The sequence below is a fragment of the Halichoerus grypus genome, chromosome 2 (genome assembly GCF_964656455.1).
Source record: "Halichoerus grypus chromosome 2, mHalGry1.hap1.1, whole genome shotgun sequence".
Lineage (NCBI taxonomy): Eukaryota > Metazoa > Chordata > Mammalia > Carnivora > Phocidae > Halichoerus > Halichoerus grypus.
The window spans coordinates 167,723,693-167,749,591 of NC_135713.1; the positions used below are offsets into that span (position 1 = coordinate 167,723,693).

The window sequence follows — 25,899 nt, forward strand, 5'->3', positions numbered from 1 at the left end:
AAATGAACTAAAATACTTCTGTAAGTAATGGTCATTACCAAACAGTGTCTCAGCACATTTCTCAAATCTTTTAAGAACTGGACAAAAGCCCATTATGGTGGCTGTTTTTTTAGAATTTTAACCTCTGTGATTTTAAGATTCACTATAAACTGGTTACACAGTGCAAAACTGGCTTCTTTTTTCTTAGCTCTTTATCAATGAAACAACTACTGTAAACAATCCTAAATATAAAAACTAGAAATTTAACTGTTCATAAAATCCAATTAAATCCCATGTTTAGCAAAGGAGCTACCCCTTTCCCAATCTTACTCCCCAACAGATTTTAAGTTCCTTAAAGTAGAGACTACGTAATTACTCTTATTTTTAATAGAGTTGTAAAAAGTATGCCAAGTGTGTAATTTGATTAATTTTTACACAAAGTATATAATATGATGATTTTTTACTCTATGGTTAACATCTAGATCAAGAAGTTAAGCATTTCAACACCCCAGAAGGTCCCCTTGTCCCTTTCTGGTCAAAACCCATCCCTGCTCAGAGGTCATCACTATTCTCATTTCCATCACCACAGATTTGTTTTGCCTGTCCTTGAACTTTATACAAATTGAATCATAAAGAATGAAGTCTTTTGTGTATGACTTTTTTCCTTTACTGTTATGCCTATGAGATTCATCCCTGTTGATATGTGGATCAGTGGTTCATCCTTTTTATTGGTGTGTAGTATACCATCATGTGAATGGACTATAACACAATGTACTTAACCAGAGTACTGCTGGCAGACATTTCGGTTGTTTCCAATTTCTAGGTATTACAAATAAAGCAGCCATGAACACTCTTGTACATGTCTTTTGGTGGATATATGATTTGTCTTGAGTATACCAAGGAGTACAACTGCTGGATCACTGGGTAGGTGTGTATTTAGCTTTAGTAGAAACTACCAGTTTTCCTAAGTGGTTTTACAAATTTACACTCTTACCAGCAATTTTAAAGTCTTCGGTTAATGTGCATTCTTGTCAACAGTAGGTATTGTCAGTCTTTTTGATTTTAGCCATTCTGGTGGGTATATTATTATCTCATTATGCTTTTAATTTACCTTTCTCTGATGACTTTGAGCACTTTGTCATATGCTTATTAGCCATTTAGTTATCCTCTTTTGTCAAATTCCTGAGTCTTTTACTAATGGGCAAAAGTTCTTGTTGTAGAAGCTCTTTATAAGATATATGATGTTTAGATATAGAATTCACAGTTCAAAAAATGTCAAGTAAAATATTTACTTCTAATGGTCTTCTTCAAATGCTAAATATTTATAATTGTCTATCACATAATATATTCTGGAAACAAGTTTTTTGTTGAATATATGTCTGAGGCCTGTCCTTTCATTCTCTTAACTTTTGATGAGCATTAATTCTTAAGGTTAAAAGCTGTCCAGTTTAGCAATTTTTTTTTTTTTTAAATAGTAATGCTTGGAGTGCCAGGGTGGCTCAGTCAGTTAAACTTGATTTAGGCTCAGGTCATGATCTCAGGGTCATGAGACCAAGCCCCACGTGAGGCTTCACGCTGAGTGTGGAGACTGCTTAAGATTCCCTCTCCCTCTTCCTGTGCTCCCCCCTCAAAAAACAAACAAATAAATAAAATAGTTAATTTTACTTGTCTCATTAAAAATCTTTGCTTATCTCAAAGTCACGAAGATATTTTCCTATGTTTTATTACAGAAGCTTTATTATTTTATCTTTCACATTTAAATCTACAATCTCTTTTGGATTAATTTATGTATCTGTTGTGAAATAGACTTTGTTCAACTTCGTCAAGACTGTCTTGAGTATTTTAGGTCTTTTCCAATTCCACAAACTTTAGAATGTTTGTCAACTTCCTCACACACATATATACAAAACCCTGCTGGGTTTTTGATTGGGATTACATTGAATATAGAGCTCAACTTGGAAAGAACATGCATATTAACCAAACTGACTTTTCCAATTCATGAACACGAGAATGTTTTATTTTAAATACATGAAGAAATTGCCCAGTACCACAAATTTTAGGCACAGAACAAACAAAACCAAATCCACTGAAAAGTAAGCCAGTCTACAGCATCCTTTGCCTTTTCACACTCCCTAGCAGCAGAAACATTAGCATAAATGTCTGCAGCTAAACAGCATGTCTGCATTCAGAGAAGTGTCCTCTTGGTCCCATATTGGTATGAGTTAGGTCAGTCTACACAAAGGAAAATGCATCGTTCTTCTTTGCCTCTACTACCTCCTCCTCTTTGTTTTCTCTATCCCTCTAGAGTATTTCAGAATTAAAAGACTGGGAAAAAGTAACTCTGAGAGAGATCACTGAGGTTATCATGCCAGACTTGGAGATTTCTTTCTTCTGTCACTTTCATTTACTTACTCATTCTTCAAATAGACTGACTGCCTATTGCATACTTAGTGCTATTGCCTAAGGACAAGAAAAAGCCCCAGATTTGTATTGCAGGGGATCTTTGCAGGAATCAGTGGACCTTTGAGGGGGCTCCGAAAGGGCTTTAGAGGACTAGTGAAAGCCTAACATGACATAAATATCATGTGTATGTGCATTTTTCCAAAAGAGCTTTTATCAAATTCTCAAAGGAGCACAAAACTGGAAAAACAAAAAACAAAAAACAACCTCAATCATGCCTTCTCCATGCTGATAATATGACAATTATGTGTGTGCATAAACACATGCACAAGTGCATAGGTGGGTAGAGAATATTTTTGCCAGGTTTTATAATAGCTCAGATTCTGACTAGACTCTAATGATAAGCCCAGCCAACAACAACCTTTAGAAAGTTAAACCCATTACTGTTTCTCTAAGTTACTACATCAAGGTGAATCTATCCTTAAAGAAAAGTGTGTGTGTATATCTCAATCAGTCAGATCAACTAAAATCAATGAATTTGATATAGTGACTTTTTTTTTTTTTAAGTAAGCTCTATGCCCAATGTGGGACTTGAACTCATGACCCCGAGATCAAGAGTTGCATGCTCTACCGACTGAGCCAGCCAGGCACCCCTGATATAGTGACTTTGAAGGTTCTGTTCAAAAGAAAATCCAAAGCCTCCCAGGGCTTTGTAGCTATTCATGTGGAGGATACAAAAAACATTAAAAGCCATCCAAATTAAAATCCAACCTTCCTACAGTGGCCAGGGTAATCTTTCTAAATGCCATTTTCATCATGACATTCTTTTCTTCTCTTTCAATCAAATCTTAATCTCAAAAGGCTCATTTTAAGGTTTACCTCCTCCGTGTTTAAAGCATCTCTGAGCTTCTAAGTCCACAACAATTTCTCTTTTCCTTAATATTATGGTACTTGTGTGACATTCACCTGAGCTTTAAAAATTACAGATCCCTGGGCCTCAACCCTAGAGATTCCAATTTAGTGGGTCTGGGATGAGACCCATGTATCTGCCTTTTTAAGGATCACCTTGGTGATTATAATATACTTCTAGATTTGGTTGCTCAGTTTTTTCCATGCACAAAACACAGACTGTCTTGCATTAATACTTAACTACGCAGGTAGTCCTCCCAGAGCACTGTAATCATAGTATTCAACACATTACTAAACTCCTTAAGGTTAGAAAGCCCTAAAGCTAAACAGCTTAGGAATATAGGATGTGCGGAATACATGTTTTTTGAATTAATGAACATGGGCTCTGAAGCAAGAGAGACTCCAACCTTGTGCCACCCTGACCTTGGGCAAGTTACTTAACTCTAAGCTTTGGTTTCCTTCTCTGCAAAGTAAGGATAACAAACCCTATCTGACAAGATTTAAGGATTAAATGAATTAATGTATGGAAAGCCTCTAGGTACATCCTGACACATAGGAATAAGTGTTAAATACCTGATCCCTCAAAAAAGGACATTTTAAACCTTTTTTGTATCCTCCACATGACCTAGCACTGCCTCTATACAGGACAATAATAGACATTTGTTGCCTTAACTATATCAAATACCGGTTGCTTCTCAGACTGGCATTGCACACATAACAGGTATGTGGCACTGAGACGCTTCTGGAGATCTCAGAGCACAGCATAAATTCATGATATATAAAATAATGGTGCCATACCATCTTCATCTCTAACCATCTGTCTCACTTTTGAATATTCCCACAGAAGCCACAAGCACTCACTTATGATAGAGCTCAGGAGCTCCAATTGGTTGCTATGTTTTGATAGGTATGATTTTCAAGAATTTCGTTTATTTCTTTTCTTACGCTACTCACTGACACCACCTTTGTAACTTAATTAGTTACTCTATAGGAATGAGTCACGAGCAAAGATACCAATATATATAGATAACAGCCTATTACACCATCCCTCCTTTATAAAAGAAGCCAAGATAGGTCTGAATATAATAAATCATTGAAATCCTTAGTTAGCAAATTTCTTCACCATGGATACCTTTACTTGAGTCTCTAACAATGTAAATAACGTTTGTCCTCTTTGATGTTGGGATGCTACTCAAATTCAAGAAATAAATAACTAAGCAAGCACTAGACATCTTTCTAAATCACTTACAAAATTTGAGGGACCAGTCATAAAATAGCAACTCGAGTGGTATTTTCAAAGTCACTGAAACAAACACATTTTTAGGCAATTCCAATTGACTGAAAGATAGCAATAACTTTTTTTAAAAAGTTTAAGAAAAGGGATGTCAAGGAGTAATCAATAAGATGAAATATGTCAAAGCAAGGAATTTCAAGTAAACATATCTGTTTGATATTCCTACTTTTACCAAACACCTCAAACTTCTACAAATTTCTCTCTTAAAGTGAGACCTACACTTTGGTCAAAGTTCTAAAAGTTCCTGTACAAACAAGCAGTCAGACTCACAAGGAATTACTATATTTCTGATAAAGTTTTTATTTTAGCTATTAAAATAACGTGGGTTGAGTACCAAATGAAGAATGTGAGGCAGTTTTTCTTATCACATGAAATCGAAAACTCCAGAGTCCAATGCTAAGATCCCCAGGTAAATTTTACATGTATCAAACATTTACTTCAGGTTTGAGGAGAAGCCATCTCTCAAACCACAATGATTCTTCTATCCACCCATGAGTCTTGACTTCTCTCAACACAGCCATAAATAAGCTAACCTATGTTACTTTAACAGCTATACTGTTTTTTAAAAGAAGAAACTGTTTCCCTACATTTTTAAATTAATCTCTTATTTCAAATATTAAAGGTTAAGAATAAAGCATTTAAAACCAGGGACCAATTATTTCCACTTAAATCTCTCATACTACATATTACACTCTTTCTATGTTAAATATTAGTATCATTCCTCAGCTAACTATTAACATTTGCTTTATATCAATTAATGTTTATCTGTTGATCAATACATCTTAGAATTCACTTAAACTTGCTCATTTTTGACAAAAAAATGGTCTAATTTGTCTCAGGTTCCCAAACTTCTTAATAACTTGCACATCTCCCCCTTTTTTTTTTACTCTCTTTTGCTCTCTACTAACACAATTAAGCATGCGTAGGAAAAAGTCTATCCCAAAGACCAACTTCACTTACATTATCATGTTTAAAAAAACACAACATCTTCAATTCCCGGAAGACCCTTTTGCAAGAGACCAGATTCTGGAAGACGTTGGGCATCTTTTTGAGTGCTACTCTCTTTCCATCTCTTGGATCTGTTACTGACCTAAAGAAGCAATATTTGGGGGAGAAGGAAAAAAGAAAGAGAGAAATCAATTCCAAACTTTGTTCTTCAATGTTTCAGAGCATGACAATCATCTTTATCTTAAACTACTCAATCCACTTAAACAGTGTTTAAGGTATCAGTGAGAAAGAAGAATTAAAACAAGTACACACTTAAAATCAAAGGGAATGTTTAGCTCATCCAACTTAATTGCCATGCTTTTTTTTTTTAATCCTTCTCTAAATTTCTATAAACACTTTTTCTGAGAGGTCACTTAAGAACACATCTCAGGTAGGAGGGCTATTAATGGTAAAGCCATTTTAAAGATGAGGGGGTGTACAGATTAATACAACTGAAGTCAAATTAGTTCATTCTCGGAACCAAATTCAAGATGGAAGAGATGTTCATTCAGATGTCATTACGTTTAGTTCAATATAGAGAACACAATTTAATTATTTTGGCTTCTTACATAAATGAACATCTTTTAGTAATATGGATTTCAATCCCACCAGTAGCTGAATAGTGTCCCCTCCTCAGAAGTCCAAGTGCCAACTTAGGGCCATAGCTTCTAGATTATGAAGACCTCTTCCCTTTTGCTTCTTATAAGGCTCTTGGTGTGGTAACTGTGCCTCCTGTAGTTTTTCTTTAATAGCTCAGTGTCCCCCCTTTTTTATCTTTTAGTCTTCTAACACCTGTATATCCAACTCCTTGTATTACATTTCCCTATGTTTGACATACTAGTATGGTTTCCATTTTTCTGACTGGACCCAAACGATACATATTAAATCAAATAGTTAAAGGAAACAAAGCAATAAATTTATTAAATATGGCCAACTGACCATTTTGCAAGTGATTTTCCATGAATTATCTTAAAGCTTTTCCTTCCACCCATCACATATGACTGGTTGTCCTTGTAGAATTTATTCCTGTCAAATTTATTTTGCTGATTCCTGCCTGTCATTCCTGGCTACCATTATCTTTCAGTTCCAGTTTCAGTCATGCAATGCTTTGGCTATCCCTCCCAGATTTGTGTCATTTAAAAAGTCTGTTCCATAGGTCATCAATGACTTTATCCAAGTTATTCACAGGACAGAAGAGATCTCTGCAACAGATACAACACTAGAAATTACCTATGAGCCTGACCTCCAATTATTATTGAATTACTTATTTAATTAACTATAATCACTCAGTTTATTTCTTCATCTTGTCCACAAGAAATCAGACACTCATCAAATTGCCTTCCTGAAAACGAAGCATTCCTGTTACCTACCAACCTGTCTAAAAACTATACCAAACTTCTTTATGAATACCATGACTTCTTTATAAATTCATCTTAGTGATCACTACTTCTTTTCTTAGGTGCTCATGAAACTCTTAAATGGTGCATTCTACTATTTAAACAGCATGAGGACTCTATTCTTACGTTGACTGAAAATTTGGTAAAACAATTAAGAATTATAATTTTTAGGTTTTCAATAGCTTGAACTGTCATTCGCAATTATTGCTTAAAAAACACCTACCCAGTGCTCCCTTTGGCAGCACATATACTAAAATTGGAACATAACAGAGATTAGCACAGCCCCGACACACAAATTCGTGAAATGTCCCATACTAAAAAAAACAAAAAAACAAAAAAACCCAAACCCAAACCCAATCCAAAACACTGCCTAAAAATCCACATAAAGGTAAAATAGGAAGGAAACTGGGTATAGTATTATATTCAGACTGTTAAAAATATTTTTTTTTTCTATTCAATACCACTTCTATAACTAGACTAGAAGACAAAAATGTCAAACAGCAAGGGAGGAAAATTTTGGACCACACAATGTGTTTCATTGTCAATGTCTCTTGAGACTTCCTTAATGTAGAATAGTTACTTAGCATTCCTTTGTCTTTTAATAACACTGCCATTTTTTTTTTAAGATTTTATTTATTTATTCATGAGAGACAGAGAGAGAGGCAGAGGCAGAGGGAGAAGCAGGCTCCCCGCGGAGCAGGGAGCCCGATGCGGGACTCGATCCCAGGACCCTGGGATCACGACCTGAGCCGAAGGCAGATGCTTAACCGACTGAGCCACCCAGGTGTCCCATAACACTGCCATTTTTGAAGAGTATAGGCCACTTATTTGTAGCTGCTCCTCAATTTGGGTTTGTGGTGTTTTCTCATGATTAGATGCAGGTCAGGCATTTTTTTTTTTTTAAAGAATTTTTTTATTTACTCATTTGAGACAGAGAGATACATAGAGAGAGAGAGAGAGAGCATGAGCAGTGGGGAGAGGCAGAGGAAGACGGAGAAGCAGACTCCCCGCTGAGCAGGGAGCCCAACGCAGGGCTCGATCCCAGGACCTGGAGATCATGACCTGAGCCGAAGGCAGACGCTTAACCATCTGAGCCACCCAGGCGCCCCACAGGTCAGGCATTTTTAACAGGAATAACTCAGAAGTGATGTCTTCTCAGTGAACATATTATGAGGCACATGATGTCAACTGACATTTCTGGTGATTAACTTTGATCACTTGGATGAGGTGTCTGTCAGGTGGCCACACTGCAAAATTACTTTTTTCCCTTGGTAATTGTATAACTGTTCTATTCCTCATCAGACTTTGACCCATGACCTTTAGCATCCATTGAGGATTTTTGCCTGAGTCAACTATTACTATGACGGTTGCCAAATGGTAGCTTAATAATTTTAACATCTCCAAATAGCTAGTCTGCACAATAAATATTTGTTTTAAAAAAATGAGTAAATTGATTTAACACAAGGCCCTTTCCCCAGGCCTCATACAGCAATACTTCCCAACTTCTGACTTCTTATTGGTCTTGACTCTACTGTGGTGAGGAGAGCTGCTCTACGATAAACCTAATCCTGGCCCAAGGTTAGTACTGTGCCTTGCAATGTTGTAAGGTAAAATTCACAAAGCAGCATTTTATTTTATTATTCATGCAAAAGCCAGTCATGCCTGTGGCTGGTAACAATATAACTCTAATGAATGTGAATGGCTGTGCAGTAATTTCACGCCATGTTGAGTTTGTTCTCTCTTAACTTGAGGTAGCAGATGCTTTAGTTCAGCTCAAACAGTACCACAGAACACAGATAAGTGTGGAAGCCTGTTACACAGGAATTCTTTTATTTTTTTTGTTACTGAAAGGCTTGCTGTGCTTAGTTCTTCTGTGGCTGCAATACCCTGGTTATTCCAACTGTACTTGTTAATGAAGCTCCAGCTGTAGAAATGATGAACAAAATTTAGGGCAACTTGCCTTGTTAAAGAAAAAAAGGTGCCATCCCTTGGTCTACAATTCACTTACTGGTCACTTTCTCTACTAAATACTGGAAGCCTTATATAAAACAGTGCATCTGTTATTTTACCTCATTATCTTCATGGGCAATCAAGTTACACTAAAACAGGTATTTATTTACTTCTTAAGCTTTAAATCAATGTTTGATTCTGTAAATAGTATATTAAAGGGTTGTGAAAAAAGAATCCTTTCTTACATCTGCCTGGAGTACATCAACCCTCTACACTGAGAATACCAGTTCAACTGTTTTTTAAACAGCCAGAAGAATCCACAAGCCATTCTTCAGAGAAATATAGTCAGCCAAAAGAGTACAAAACCAAATAGGAAGCTTTTTAGATCTGGTGTGGTTGTTTTGTTTGTAGAGCTTTCTTAATCCCAGGAAACTCTGACCACTGCCACAAATCTGCTTAAATTACTGACAAGTAGAAGGGTTAGAATGAAACAAGAATGAAGCTTATTGGGGATACATTCCCAGGCACTAGAACCTAACATTACAACAGCTTTAAATTAGTATAACTACTAAGCAAGATCTCCAAGAAATTATATGCTCCACATTCATTTTATATGAAGAATCTTTTCCCCACATGGGTTAGCAGTTTTAAAGTTCATGTTTCTGATACAGGTTTTTAACTATTCCAAGCAAATAAATAATTTATAATAAGAATATTTCACTCGGATTGAGAAAATCAGGTTCTTCTAATTCTATTCACATAAACTTGTAATCAGCAATCTTCTATTTTTTGCTATACACACTACAATTACTACGTCAATTGTACCAATACAGTACGTATCTCAGTAACAGAACCTCTTAACTAGACTCTAAATATTTAGATTATTGCCTTCGTGTTCATTTTGATATTCATTTCCTTAAAAGTTATTTTTACTTGTATTTAGATTAAGTCAGCTTGAGAAAACAATCGCAAACTATGAGGTAAACTTTTTGACAACAAATAAATCTAAAAAAATGTATCTTATTTGTACCTTAGTCCCTGTTACATGTTCAAGGACACTATAGGTTAAGGAATAAGGAATTTATTTTTACATCTCTTTGGTCTTCCTAACCAAAATTTTAACAGGCTACAGTTTGTGCACTTTGACATAATTTATAGAGTTGCACACCATTCAGAGGAATAAATTTTCTAGGCTTCCCTGCCTCCACCCAAAGACACATGAAAAAAGATTCTCATAGTTAGGTAATTTGTTCCATCAGTTGGGGTTTTCTGATGTTTGGTTTTTCCTTTGTATTTATCCAAATTTGGTATTTGCTGAGTTAGCTCTATATATAAGAAAGAGATCCTTGTCCTTTTTTTCAAGATACTTCTACTAAACTGATCTTCAGATTTGTTAACCTGATATTACAAGGAAAAAAGACTAAACCAAAGCAGTGAAATGGTTCATTCTTTTTCTCATATCCTCACATTCCACTATTGATCAGAAGCAAAACATCTACATTTACTTGAAAGAGTTAAATATGAACTTAAAATTCCTCTGACTCTGTTGTTTAAACAAGTGTAAAGAGCAGTGATCCTAGCAGGTGAGACATCACTGGGCCATTCTGATCTGTAGTGAGATCCCCAGGGGTGCTGATAAGGGAGGAGAAATAAGACACAGGCAAATCATCCAATATCAGGCTGGCATATTTATTTTCAAATACTTGTTACCAATGAATAAGATCTAACTTTTAAGACCTCAATTCCCCATCAATTATCATTGTTTAAGTTAAAATATAGGCACAAAATCCTCTTATACTAATTATTGTTGACCTGAGAACAATTTTTGTTCCTCAGACAGCCATGAATTAATAATTAGTTTCATCCTTGCTGCAGATGCTGGGAAAGACACAGAGACTTACTCCTCAGTCACTGTCAAATATCTTTGTGAGGAGTATGACTTGCCTGCAGGAAAGTTGCCACACTGTCTTTTCAATAGGGATTTTCTCATGTTCGAGGGTGAACATGACACAGCCTAGCCTGCCAACTCTAGGAAGTTTTCATGGCCCACTAGCCACAGTCTTCTCCTAGAAACAGACCCATGAATATTGTATGGGAAGGAGAACCACCTGCAATGAAAGACAGGTTTCTTTCCTTTTTTTTTTTTTTTTTAAGATTTTAATTATTTATTTGACAGAGAGATAGAGAGCCCAAGTAGGCAGAGAGGCAGGAAGAGGGAGAGGGAGAAGCAGGCTCCCTGCTAAGCAGGGAGCCCGATGCGGGGCTCGATCCCAGGACCCTGGGATCATGACCTGAGCCGAAGGCAGACGCTTAACCAACTGAGCCACCCAGGCGCCCCTGAAAGACAGATTTCTGTACAAAGATACAAAGGAAAAAATTCACAACTGCACCTTCTTCTTACATTTTAACAATTTATGGCAAAAGAAGTTATAAAGGATAAAAAAAAAGATGTCACACAAAAAAGTGCTTGCTTTTAATCCCACTGATGACTTCCTGAAAGATGTGTATTCAGTAATAGGAATACTGAGAAATATAACTTTTTTTTTTTTTAAAGAATGGCAATTTTTGTTGCACATTGGGTTTATAAATATAGAAGACACCAAATGAAAGAATGGTTTTGACGGTGTTGAAAAATTGTAATGAATTTAGAAAAGCAAAGTTCACATCATTGGAAAAAAATTTGTGTTTAACTGCTTATTATTTAATATTTTAGTGGCTAAGCTAATATTTTAATTACTTAACATAAAATTTAAGTCCTAATATGCTGTTGGTTAAAAGCAAACTGAACATACCAACATACCAGTAAAATTTAATTTTTGAAATAAAAAGGAAAATCTGAATATGGCTTGGAATTATGGTTATAAATCAAATGTCCATATTTTCTAGGAATGTATACTTAAGTATATATAGATGAAATGACATGAAAGTTAAGATTTGTCTTAAAATACTTCATCAAGAATGATTATTGAAACAAATGAAGCAAATGTTGATAATTATTGAATCTGGTGATCAGTATAATGAGGTCAAACTATTCAAAAATACAGAAAATATATATTTGAAAAATTTCAAAATTAAAACATTGAAATAAAAAAATTCAAGATACTATTTATAATATAAAAAATATCTGGTATCTGGGATTAAAGCTAACAAAAGCTAAGTAAGCAACGCTTCTACATAAAAATACTAAAAAACATTATCAAGAGAAATTAAAGACAAATAAATGGAGAGACATACCATATTCATGGACTAGAAAACTCAATATTGGGGTGCCTGGGTGGCTCAGATGGTTAAGCGTCTGCCTTTGGCTCAGGTCATGATCCCAGGGTCCTGGGATCGAGTCCCACATTGGGCTCCTGGCTCAGCGGGGAGCCTGCTTCTCCCTCTCCCTCTGCCTCTCTCCCTGCTCATGTTTTCTCTCTCTCTCTCTGTATCCCTGTGTCTCAAATGAATAAATAAAATCTTTAAAAAAAAAAAAAGAAAACTCAATATTATAAAAATTTCAATTCTCCCCAAACTGATTTATAGGTTCAGTGAAATTCCAACCAAAACCCCAAAAGGTTTTCTTTTTGTGGAACTACACAAATCAGTTCTAAAGTCTTTACGGAAATGCAAATAAGCCATGGACTGCTAAAACACTCTTCAAGGTGGCAAAAATTGCTCTACTACATATGAAAACTTAACATAAAGCTACAATAGTTTAGATAACATAAATTTTGGAGCAAGACCAAAGAAATAGAAATATGACCCCAAAACAGATTCTCACATATACAGACACTTGGCTTGTCATAAAGGTGTCTTTGTAGATAGGAAGGCTGTACCATAAGCTATTGTTTCTCAGCTTCAAACCCATCTGTCTGAACACAACTCTATAAATACTGGGGCTATGACTCTGCAAACCACATTTTGGTTTTGCTAACTAGTTCCATGTTAGGCTCTGCCAACAGGGTGCTTTAGAGAAGACTACAAGGCTGGAGGAGGTAAAGGGGACTTGCCCCTTCCTGTGAGCTTCCTGCCTGTCTCTTGTTTCTGTGTCACCCTAGCAACACTTCTTCACTCCCAGCAGTGGCAATGCCTTCCTGTAACTGCAGCTGAGCCCAGTTTATAGTTTTCCCATTTGCAGAACCAGCCTCACTGCATCCTCCACCCCAGATACCAGCACTAGTGAGCTTGTATCCTCTCCTTAGATAACTGAATTTCTACTGCATGGGGTTCTAAGTCTTAATAATTCCAACCTCTTCCATGATACTCCTCTAGCCATAGCTAGAGGTAGCTATTACTTCCATGATACCTTAGTGTTTTCTTCTTGTCTTTTTAATTACCTACAACTTTAAACTTTACAAACAACTTTACAGCTAATTAGCATCCCCCAACTTTAAAAACTCTGTTTAAATAACTGGTATGGTTTCTTTCTCCTCATTGGACCCTGACAGATACAACATTCTTTTCAATGCATGGTATAGAACAACTAGATACCCATACGGAAAATCAGAATGAATCTTCACCCCTACTTCACTCCATACACAAATTCCAGGTGGATTGTAGATATAAATGTGAAAAGCAAAATCATTCAGCTTTTAGAAGAGAACATGTAGTAGAATATCTTCAAGATACTGGGGCAGGGAAAGATTTCTTCAGTAGGACACAAAAAGCACAAATCATAATGCAAAAGAAAAATTCATGTATCTGACTACTTTAAAATCAAGAGCTTCTTTTCATTATCTGTACATTGTTAAGAGTAAAAATGCAAGTCATGCAGAAGACATTTGTACCACACATATAAGGAATAAAGTGCTTATCCAGATACATGCAGAATTCATACATATCAATTTTTAAAAAGGGACAGAATAGGCATTTTACAAAAAAGGATAATCCAAACAGCCAATAAACATATGAAAAGGACCTTAACCTTATTAGTCATTTGGGAAATGAAAATTAAAACCATAATGAGAAAGTACTATATAACCACCAGAATGGCTAATAATAAAAGGTAGACAATACCAAATTTTTAGTGAAGATGTAGTACAATGTAATTCTTAGAGACTGCTAGTAGGAATGTAAATTGATACAATCGCTATGGAAGACAGATTGGCTTTATATACTAAAATGAAGATATGAATACAGTGTGACCCAGCAATCTGACTCCAAGGTATATACCCCAAAGGAATGTGCACACCTATCACTAAACATATGAGTGTGTTCACGGTAATATTTTTAATACCCTTAAAACCGGAAACAATCCAAATATCCATGACGGAATAAATTAACAAATTGTTGTCTATTCATATAATAGAAAACTCTATAGTGATTAAAATGAACTACTGCTACGTTCAACAACATAGATGAATCTCATACCCCTGATTTTGAACAAAAGAAACCAGTCACAAATAATGTAAGATTTCATTTCCATAATATTAAAAACATAAGCAAAGCTGAACTCTATTTTTTAGGGATGTATACTTAGGAGATAGAAACTATTCAGAAAGGAAGTAGTTTCCATAAAATCAGGATAGGGGTTATCTCGGGGAGGCGATAATGATGGGGAAGACCAGAAGGGACTTCTGTGTGCTAGTGATGGCCTATTTCTTATATGAATGGTGGATATAGAAGTGTGTACTTTGTGATAAATCACTGAGCTATATATTTTATTTTGTGTACATTTCTATATTTCTATTATTATAGAACTAAAAAGGTAAAGACAAATTTCTCAGTTAAAATTTTGAGCATAAAAAGGCACTTCACGTTGAAATTTGTATGATGAGTAATTTTCAAAGAGGACAATTCTTTTTATTATTTTTTGTAAAAATACACATCTATACCAGCCCAATGAATTCTGCCATATATTTCCTTGTGCCACTGATTTATTTTGTAGCAAGGAGTATACATACTATCTTTCTTATGTTTTGGTAGAATTCCAAAGGAATTTGCTTACTTAAAAAAATAAACGTTTTCTTCATCATTACACAAGAATATGCTATTAAGAAACATTCCACAGGAGAGTGCTGTCAGCAGAATTATAGCAGAACTACAGTCCCACCCCTAACCTAATCACAATCTCCTAACTTCTTCCATTGTAAAGCAAACTGCTGAAGCAGCTACAATATATAGATGTGCTTCAGGTTTTTAATTAGTTAGCCTTTTAAAAATAACCAAAACCAAAAATACTGCAAATACAAAGCTGGAGGCAGGACTTCCAGCTGTGGCAAACTGAAGAGGTCAGCAAATCCTTTCCCCTCAAAACAACTATAAAACTAGACAAAAATGTCAAAAAAAAAACATTTCAGGACTCCAGAAAACAACCAAAGTCAAACAACAAATTCAAAACTGTTTATTTATGAAAAATTATGGAGTAAGAACAATGAGAGTCAGTGGTGTTACCGCTTGGCTGCTCCTTACTCCCATGTAAGCACAGTCCATGTAGTAGTTGGCCATGAAAACCAGCAACTTCACTGCCTGAGGTTGCTGATGTGATCTGAAGTGGAGGATGAAAACCCCACACTCAGTAGCACTGACCATAAAAGCATTAAACTCAGCTGGAGAATAAAAGAGAAAGCTCTGCAAGTCTGAGGTTGCTACCCCAGTTGGAACATAAATCCAGAAATTTAACAAGGAGATTCTGGAAATGAGAGCCACAGTGGGCTAGGTAAACTCTCCACATATTCCTGGCTAACTGGAGGCTGCTTATGTACTCAGAGCTGACCTGAGAGGGCCTAAGCTCTGCACATACCCATGGCTGATTGAGAGGCTTCCCACATGTGAAGGGAAGAACTGAGAGGCTCAGCAGAAAATAAAAGTTGGGGCATAGTTGAAAACTAGATGAGCTCCCTAACATACTCACAAAGGAGAGAAGCTTTACTGGCGCAAGATGTTTGAGCACAATCACTAGCTTTAACCAATCACTAGCTGACCACCAAGCTACACAGACACAAAAGGGCAGCCCAAGAAGGCCTGGCTAAAAATTAAAATAATTTTTAAAAACCTGAGCAGATACGAGTGGCTGTACCCCATGGGGGAGAAAGACTGTGCACATTAAGCCCAGTCAAGTCACTTAAATATAAGCAAACATACACAATAACACCAATATGTCAATAATGACAACCCTCAGGTGGGAGGGAGGCTGGGGAGGAATCAGATCCAGAGTTGTTACATTATTAAATATGTCCAGTTTTTAACAAAAAAATTACAAGATATGTAAACAAACAGTAAAATGTGACTCATAACCAGGGGAAGAAGCAGTCAATAGAAATAGTTTCTGAGTGAGCCCAGATGTTGTATTCAGTAACAGTTCAAAAGCAGCTATTATAAATATGTACAAAGAATTAAAGGAAATCATGTTTAAAGAATTAAAAAAATGGTGATAATGACAACAAATAGGATATCACAATATAGAAACAAACAAACAAAAAAAGAAATCAAATTCTAGAGTTTAAAAGTACAGTATTAGAAATGAAAAATTCAGTAGATTGGCTCAATAGTGGATCTAAAATAGTGTAAGAATCAGTAAACTTAAAAGATCGATCAATAGAAATCATACAATCTCAAGAACAGAGAGGAAAGTTTGAAGAAAAATGAACAGAGCCTCAGAGACCTATGCAATAACACTGAGTGTACTACCATACATCTAATGGGAGTACCAGGAGAAAAGGTGAAAGAAAGGGGCAGAAAAAAATATCTGAAGAAATAATGGTTTAAAATTTCCCAAATCTGATGATAACGTACAGATCCCACAAGCTCAAAAGTCCCATATAGGATAGACACAAGAGTTCTGTACCTAGACATGTCAGAGTCAAAGATATATCAAGTCAAAGAAACTCTTGAAAATAATGAGGAAAAACAATACAATTGTTGACTAGTGACTTCCCATCAGATGCAATGGAGGACAGAAGGCAGTGGAATGCCATATTTGCAGTGGTGGTGGTGGGCAGGCAAAAATTCTATATCCAACAAAAAAAGACCCTATCCTTCAAAAATAAAGGCAAAATGAAAACATTCCAAAATAAGTAATGGCGGACAGAATTTGTTGTCAGCAGATTTGCCTTACAGGAAATAACCCCAGATGTAACTCAAATCCACAAGAAGAAATGAAAAACTAGAAATGGCAAATACATGGGTAAATAGAGGAATATACATTTTTAGTTTTTATTTTAATTCCAGTATAGTTAATATACATTGTTTTATTAGTTTCAGGTATACAATACAGTGATTAAAAAATTCTATACATTACTCAGTGCTCAGTATAATTAGAGTATTCTTTAATCCCCATCACCTATTTCACCCACCTCTCCTCTGGTAACTATCAATTTGTTCTCTATAGTCAAGAGTCTGTTTCTTGGTTTGTTTCTCTCTCCTCCCCCCCAACCCTTTGCTTGTTTGTTCTTAAATTCCACAGATGAATGAAATCATATGGTATTTGTCTTCCTCCAACTGACTTATTTCACTTAGCATGATACTCCCTAGATCCACCCATGTTGTTGCAAATGGCAAAATTTAATTCTTTTTTATGGCTGAATAATATTGTATTAGAAATACATATATATATATGGAATATTATTTCAGCCATAAAAAAAGAATTAGTCTACACTTTATCCATTCATCTATTATTGGACATGGGCTGCTTTCATAATTTGGCTATTGTAAATAATGCTGTAATAAACATAGGAGTGCATGTATCCTCTGAATTAGTGCTTTTATATTTTTTGGGTAAATACCCAGCAGTTCAATTACTAGATCATAGGGTAATTCCATTTTTAACTTTTTGAAGAACCTCCATACTGTTTTCCACAGTGGCTGCACCAGTTTGCACTCCTACCAACAGTGCAAGAGGAACCAGTTCCTTTTTCTCCCCATCCTCACCAACGCTTGCTGTTTCTTGTGCTTTTGATTTTTGCCATTCTGATAGATGTGAGCAGATATCTCATTGTAGTTCTGATTTGCATTTCCCTGATGATGGGTGATGTTGAGCATTTTTTCATGTGTCTGTTGGCCATCTGTCTGTCTTTTTTTTTTTTTTTTTAAGATTTTATTCATCCATTTGAGAGAGAGACAGAAAGAGAGAGAGAGACAGGGAGCATGCCTGAGCAGGGAGCAGCAGAGGGGGAGGGAGAGGGACAAGCAGACTCCACACGGAGGACAGAGCCCAATGTGGAGCTGGATCCCAGGACCCCGGGATCATGACCTGAGATGAAACCAAGAGTTGGACGTTTAAACAACCGAGCCACCCCATCTGTATGTCTTCTTTGGAGAAATGTCTGTTTACGTCTTCTGCCCATTTTTAATTGGATTATTTATTTTTTGAATGTTGAGTTGTATAAGTTCCTTATATATTTTGGATACTAACCCTTTACCAGAAATGTCATTTGCAAGTATCTTCTCCCATTCAGTAGGTTGTCTTTTAGTTCTGTTGATTGTGTCCTTTGCTATGCAGGTTTTTAATTTTGATATAGTCCCAATAGTTTATCTTTGCTTTGTTTCCCCTGCCTCAAGACACATATTTAGAAAAAAGTTATGTCCAATGTCAGAGAAATTACTGCCTGTACTCTCTTCCAGGATTTTTATAGTTTCAGGTATCATATTTAGGTCCTTAATCCACTTTGAATTTATCTTTGTGTATGGTATAGGCCAGTGGTCCAGTTCTCCCAACACCATTTGTTGGAAAGGCTGTCTTTTTCTCATTGCATCCTCTTTCCTCCTTCGTCAAAGGTTAATTGACCATATAAACACTGGTTTATATTTGGGCTTTCTATTCTATTCCACTGATCTATGTGCCTACTTTTGTGCCAGTACCATACTGTTTTGATTACTACAGCTTTGTAGTATAACCTGAAATCTGGAATTGTGATACCTCCAGATTTTTCTTTTTCAAGATTTTTTTGGCTATTTGGGGTTTTCTGTGGTTCCATACAAATGTTAGGATTTGTCTGTTGTAGTTCTGTGAAAAATGTTGTTGGTATTTTGGTAGGGATTACATTAAATCTGCAGATTGCTCTAGGTAGTACGGACATTTTACCAATATTTGTTCTTCCAGTCCATGAGTATGGAATATCTTTCCACTTGTCTGTGTTGTCTTCAGTATCTTTCATCAATGTTTTATAGTTTTCAGAGTACAGGTCTTTCACCTCCTTGGTTGTTTATTCCAAAGTATTTTATTATCTTTAGTAAAATTGTAAATGGAATTGCTTTCTTAATTTCTGTTTCTGTTGCTTCGTTATTGGTATATAAAAATGTTGCGATTTCTGTACAATAATTTTGTATCCTGAAACTGTACTGAATTCATTTATCAGTTCTAGTAGTTTTTTGGAGGGGTCTTTAGGGTTTTCTATAAAATATCACGTTGTCTGCAAACAGTTATACTTCTTCTTTACCAATTTGGATGCCTTTTATTCCTTCCTCTAGTCTGACTGCTGTGACTAAGACCTCTAGTACTATGTTAAATAATAGTGGTGAGAGTGGACATCCCCATCTTGTTCCTGACCTTAGAGGAAATGCATGATGTTAGTGTGGGTTTTTTAATAGCTTTTATTTTGTTGAAGTATATTCCCTCTAATCTTACATCATTAAGGGTTTTTTTTAAATCATGAATGGATATTGTAGTTTTGTCAAATGCTTTTTCTCCATCTATTGAAATGATCATACGGTTTTTATTATGTGATGTGTCACACTGATTGCAAATATTGAACCACCCTTGAATCCCAGGAATAAATCACACTTGATTGTGGTGAATGTTCTTTTTCATGTATTGTTAGATTCGGTTTGCCAATATTTTAACGATTTTTGCATCTATGTTCATCAGAGATATCAGAGTTAGTTCCTTTTTTTTTTTTTGGTAATGTCTTTATCTGATTTTGGTATCAGAGTAATGCTGGCTTCATAGAATGAATTAGAGGAGTTTTCCTTCCTCTTTGATTTTTTGGAATAGTTTAAGAAGAATAGGTATTAAGTCCTCTTTAAATGTTTGGTAGAATTCACCTGTGAAGCCTTATGGCCCTGGACTTTTGTTTGCTGGGAGTTTTTTGCTTACTGGTTCAATTTCATTGCTGGTAATCAGTCTGTTCAAATTTTCTATTTCTTTCTAATTCAGTTTTGGGAAATTATATGTTTCTAGGAATTTATCCATTTCTTCTAGGTTGTCCAATTTGTTGGCATATAATTTTACATAACAGTCTCCTACAATCTTTTTATTTCTGTGGTGTCAGCTGTTATTTTTCCCCTTTCATTTCTAACTTGTTTTTTTTAGTTACCCACCCCCCCCAGATGAGTCCAGCTAAAGGTTTATTGATTTTGTTGATCGTTTCAAAAAACCAGCTCCTGGTTTCATTGATCTATTCCATTGTTTTTTGTTTTGTTTTGTTTTTTTTTAGTTTCTATTTTGTTTATTCCTGCTCTAATCTTTATTATTTCCTTCCTTCTGCTGGTTTTGGGTTTTGCCTGTTGTTCTTTTTCTAGTTCCCTTAGATGTAAGATTAGGTTGTTATTTGGGATTTTTCTTGCTTCTTGAGGTATAGGCCTATTATCTCTATAAACTTTCCTCTTAGAACAGCTTTTGCTGTATCCCAAGGATTTTTAGACTATTTTGTTTTCATTTTCATTTGCTTCCATGTATTTTTTTATTTTGTCTTTGATTTCTTGGTTGACCCAGTCATTGTTTAGTAGCATGTTATTTAACATTTGTGTATTTCCAGGTTTTTCTGTGTATTTTCCTGCTTTCCAGGTATTTTTCTTGTGGATGATTTCTAGTTTCATAGTGTGGTCAGAAAAAATGCATGATATGACTTCAGTCTTTTTGAATTTGTTGAGACTTATTTTGTGGCTTAACATATGATCTATTCTGGAGAATGTTCCATGTCTGCTTGAAAAGAATGTGTATTCTGCTGTTTTAGGATGAGTGTTCTGAATATATCTGTTAGATCCATCTGGTCCAATGTGTCATTAAAAGCCACTGTCTCCTTGTTGATTTTCTGCTTGGATGATCTATCCATTGATGTAAATGGGTGTTAAAGTCCCCTACTACTATTGTATTACTTCAAATATTTCTTGTTTGTTATTAACTGCTTTATATATCTGGATGCTCCCATGTTGGGTGCATATTTACAATTGTTAGATTTTCTTGCTGGATTGTACCATTTATGATTATATAATATCCTTCTTTGTCCATTGTTACAGCCTTTGTTTTAAAGTCTATTTTGGGGGCACCTGGGCGGCTCAGTGGCTAAGCGTTTGCCTTTGGCTCAGGCCATGACCCCAGGGTCCTGGGATTGAGCCCCCATCAGGCTCCCTGCTCTGTGGGGAGCCTGCTCTCCCTCCTCCCGGCTCCTGCTCTATCTCTCTGTCTCTCTCTCTCAAGTAAATAAATAAAATCTTTTTCAAAAAAACAGTCTGTTCTGTCTGGGGTGCCTGGGTGGCTAGTATCTGCCTTTGGCTCAAGTCATGATCCCAGGGTCTTGGGATCGAGCCCCACATCAGGCTCCCTGCTCATCAGGGAGCCTGCTTCTCCCTCTCCCTCTGCCTGTCGCTCCCCCTGCTTGTGCTCTCTGTCAAATGAACAAATAAAATCTTAAAAAAAACTAAGTCTATTTTGTCTGATATAAGTATTGCTACTCTGGCTTTCTTTTCACTTCTATTTGCATGATAAACGATTCTCCATGCCTTCACTTCCAGTCTGCATGTCTCTTTAGGTCTGAAACAAGTCTCTTGTAGGCTAGAAGAATATATTGTTGGGTTTATAACATACATAAATTATACATATTTATAAATATTTTAATATATTACATTGTATAAATGTATGTATATATTATATATGTCATGTAATATATATACCAATAATAACACAAAGGGGTAAGGAAATTGAGCTATATTAGAGCAAAATTACTGAATTTTATGAAAATTAAGATAGTATTAATCCGAAATAGACTGTTCAGAAGTTAAGATGCATAATATAATCCTTAGAACAATCAAGGAGAAAATAACTCAAAACTAAAAGAGGATTAAAAAAATAAAGAGAGGGCGCCTGGGTGGCTCAGATGGTTAAGCGTCTGCCTTCGGCTCAGGTCATGATCTCAGGGTCCTGGGATCGAGTCCCGCATCGGGTTCCCTGCTCAGTGCAGAGCCTGCTTCTCCCTCTCCCTCTGCCACTCCCTCTGCTTGTGCTCTTCTGTCTATCTCTCTGTCAAATAAATAAATAAAAATCTTTAAAAAAAAAAAAATAAATAAAGAGATGAGGGGAGAGGAGCAAGTTGGCGGAGGAGTAGGAGACCTAGATTTCGTCTGGTTCCAGGAATTCAGCTAGATAGGGATCAAACCATTCTGAACACCTACGAACTCAACAGGAGATCGAAGAAAAGAATAGCAACAACTCTCTGAACAGAAAAGCGACCACTTTCTAGAAGGTAGGACGTGCAGAGAAGTGAATCCGAGGCGATATTCGGGAAGATAGACGGTGGGGGAGGGGGCCTCCGTCGGCCACTTCTGGCAAGTGATAGAGCCGCGGAGCACAAAATCAGAACTTTTAGAAGTCGGCTCTGCTGAGGGACGTCGCTCCAGTGGCTAACCAGGGAGTGGAACCCTCTCTGGGACAGTGTGGTCTCAGGACCCTCAGGGTCACAGGAAGATCAGGGGTGCCTGAGTGCAGCAGAGCTCCCAGGTTATCGGAGCAGGGAAGCCAGCTGCAGAGACGGAGCCAAGGAGTGGGCTCGCAGCTCAGGGTTGCCATAAACCATGATCCACGGCACAGTCGGGCCACTGCTCTTCCAGCAGGGACCCAACAAGCGTCAGATCCGGGGAGATTCCCTTTCCTCCCCCAGGAGGAGAGGCGCGGGAGCGCACTGCAGGGATCTGCTGGGTTTGGAGATTCCACATGAGGTCATGTGCCAGAGATAGAAACGCTCAGTCACAGGCCAGATGAGCACAGAGTGCGGCTGAGATTGGGGAGACTGCTTTTCTCTGGGGGCTCACTGAGGAGTGGGGCCCCAAGTTCTCGGCTCCTCCAGGGCGGAGATTGGGAGGCCGCCATTTTCACTCTCGTTCTCCAAAGCTGTACGGAAAGCTTGCAGGGAACAAAAGTTCCCGAGAGCAAACCCGAGCAGATTACTTAGCCCAGACCCGGCAAAGATATTTGGGAACCACGGCAACAGGCCCCTCAGCAAAAACAGTCAGCCAAGACCAAGTTTACCAATCAATGAGAACGGCAGAACTCCAGCGCTAGGGGAATAATGCACATAGAATCCATGGCTTTTTTACCATGATTCTTTAGTCTTTCAAAGTTAATTTCTTTTTTTTAACTTTTTTTTTTTTAATTTTTCTTTTTCCCTTTTTCAACCAACATCTTATCAATCCCTTTTTTAAAAAACATTTTTATTTTTCATTTTTTGAGTCATATTCTATCCCTTCATATAGTTACCCTTATTTTTGGCATATATATATAAGTTGTTCTCTCTTTAAAATTTTGAGACACAGTTTCTTCTAACAGACCAAAATATACCCTAAATCTCTAGTGTATGGCTTTGTTCTTCTCTCCTGCCTGATCACATTCTCTCCTTTTTTTTTTTTTTTAAATCCTCTTCTTTCTTTTTTCAAACAACTTCTTATCAATTCCTTTCATAAAATTTTTTATAATTTTCATCTTTACAGTCATATTCCATCCCTTCATCATATCAAACCTTATTTTTGTACATATATAAGTTGTTCTTTCTTTAAAATTTTGGGAGGCACTTTCTTCTAACAGACCAAAATACACCCCAAATCTAGTGTGTGGCACTGATCTATAATCCAGCCTGATCATATTTGATCATATTCTGTTTTTTTTGTTTTGTTCTGTTTTTGTTTGTTTTTATCTTTATCTTTTTCTTTTTTCTTACTTTTTTTTTCTTTCTTTCTTTCCCCCTGGCTTCAGGTCTTTTCTGATTTGTTTAGAGTATATTTTCTGAGGACGTGGTTACCCTGCTAGCATTTTGTTCTCTCATTCATCTATTCTCCTCTGGACAAAATGACAAGATGGAAAAAATCACCTCAACAAAAAGAACAAGAGGTAGTACCGACTGCCAGGGACCTACTCAATACGGACATTAGTACGATGTCGGATCTAGAGTTCAGAATCATGACTTTGAAGATACTAGCTGGGCTGGAAAAAAGCATGGAAGTTATTAGATAAACCCTTTCTGGAGAAATAAAAGAACTAAAATCTAACCAAGTCGAAATCAAAAAGGCTATTAATGAGGTGCAATAAAAAATGGGGGTACTAACTGCTAGGATAAATGAGGCAGAAGAGTGAATCAGTGATATAGAAGACCAAATGATGGAAAATAAAGAAGCTGAGAAAAAGAGAGATAAACTACTGGATCACAAGGGCAGAATTCAAGAGATAAGTGATTCCATAAGACGAAACAACATTAGAATAATTGGGATCCCAGAAGAAGAAAGAGAGAGAGGGGCAGAAGGTATATTGGAGCAAATTATAGCAGAGAACTTCCCTAATTTGGGGAAGGAAACAGGCATCAAAATCCAGGAGGCACAGAGAACCCCTCTCAAAACCAGTAAAAATAGGTCAACACCCCGACATCTAATAGTAAAACTTACAAGTCTCAGAGACAAAGAGAAAATCCTGATAGCAGCTCAGGACAAGAGATATGTAACCTACAATGGTAGAAACATTAGATTGGCAACAGACCTATCCACAGAGACCTGGCAGGCCACAAAGGACTGGCATGATATATTCAGAGCACTAAACGAGAAAAATATGCAGCCAAGAATACTATATCCAGCTAGGCTGTCATTGAAAATAGAAGGAGAGATAAAAAGCTTCCAGGACAAACAAAAACTAAAGGAATTTGCAAACACGAAACCAGCCCTACAAGAAATATTGAAAGGGGTCCTCTAAGCAAAGAGAGACCCTAAACGCAATATAGACCAGAAAGGAACACAGACAATATACAGTAACAGTCACCTTACAGGCAATACAATGGCACTAAATTCCTATCTTTCAATAGTTACCCTGAATGTGAATGGGCTAAATGCCCCAATCAAAAGACACAGGCTATCAGATTGGATAAAAGAACAAGACCCATCGATATGCTGTCTGCAAGAGACTCGTTTTAGACCCAAAGACACCCCCAGATTGAAAGTGAGGGGGTGGAAAACCATTTACCATGCTAATGGACACCAAAAGAAAGCTGGGGTGGCAATCCTTATATCAGACAAATTAGATTTTAAACCAAAGACTGTAATAAGAGATGAGGAAGGACACTATATCCTACTTAAAGGGTCTATCCAACAAGAAGATCTAACAATTGTAAATATCTATGCCCCTAACATGGGAGCAGCCAATTATATAAGGCAATTAATAACAAAAGCAAAGAAACACATCGACAACAATACAATAATAGTGGGGGACTTTAACACCCCCCTCACTGAAATGGACAGATCATCTAAGCGAAAGATCAACAAGGAAATAAAGACTTTGAATGACACACTGGACCAAATGGACTTCACAGATATATACAGAACATTCCATCCCAAAGCAAAACTTGATCAAAACTCTTCAGAGTATAGGGATAGAGAGTACATACCTCAATATCATAAAAGCCATCAATGAAAAACCCACAGCGAATATCATTCTCAATGGGGAAAAACTGAGAGCTTTCCCCCTAAGGTCAGGAACGCGGCAGGGATGTCCATTATCACCACTGCTATTCAACATAGTATTAGAAGTCCTAGCCACAGCAATCAGACAACAAAAAGAAATCAAAGGCATCCAAATCGGCAAAGAAGAAGTCAAACTCTCACTCTTTGCAAATGATATGATACTTTCTGTGGAAAACCCAAAAGACTCCACCCCAAAACTGCTAGAACTCATACAGGAATTCAGTCAAGTGGCAGGATATAAAATCAATGCACAGAAATCAGTGGCATTCCTATACACCAACAACAAGACAGAAGAAAGAGAAATTAAGGAGTCGATCCCATTTACAATTGCACCCAAAACCATAAGATACCTAG

The 25,899-nt window shown here is 36.6% G+C and overlaps 1 protein-coding gene and 1 pseudogene across 1 annotated transcript in view; one reads left to right on the forward strand and one right to left on the reverse strand.

Moving 5' to 3' along the window:
• Positions 1-25,899, reverse strand: part of NLK (nemo like kinase) — a 174,214-nt gene that overhangs the window by 63,295 nt on the left and 85,020 nt on the right. Inside the window, exon 2 of the mRNA XM_036122542.2 lies at positions 5,543-5,672. Within this exon, the coding sequence (XP_035978435.1) occupies positions 5,543-5,672 (130 nt within the window). The remainder of the gene's footprint in view (positions 1-5,542; positions 5,673-25,899) is intronic.
• Positions 7,193-7,285, forward strand: LOC118554768 (U6 spliceosomal RNA; annotated as a pseudogene).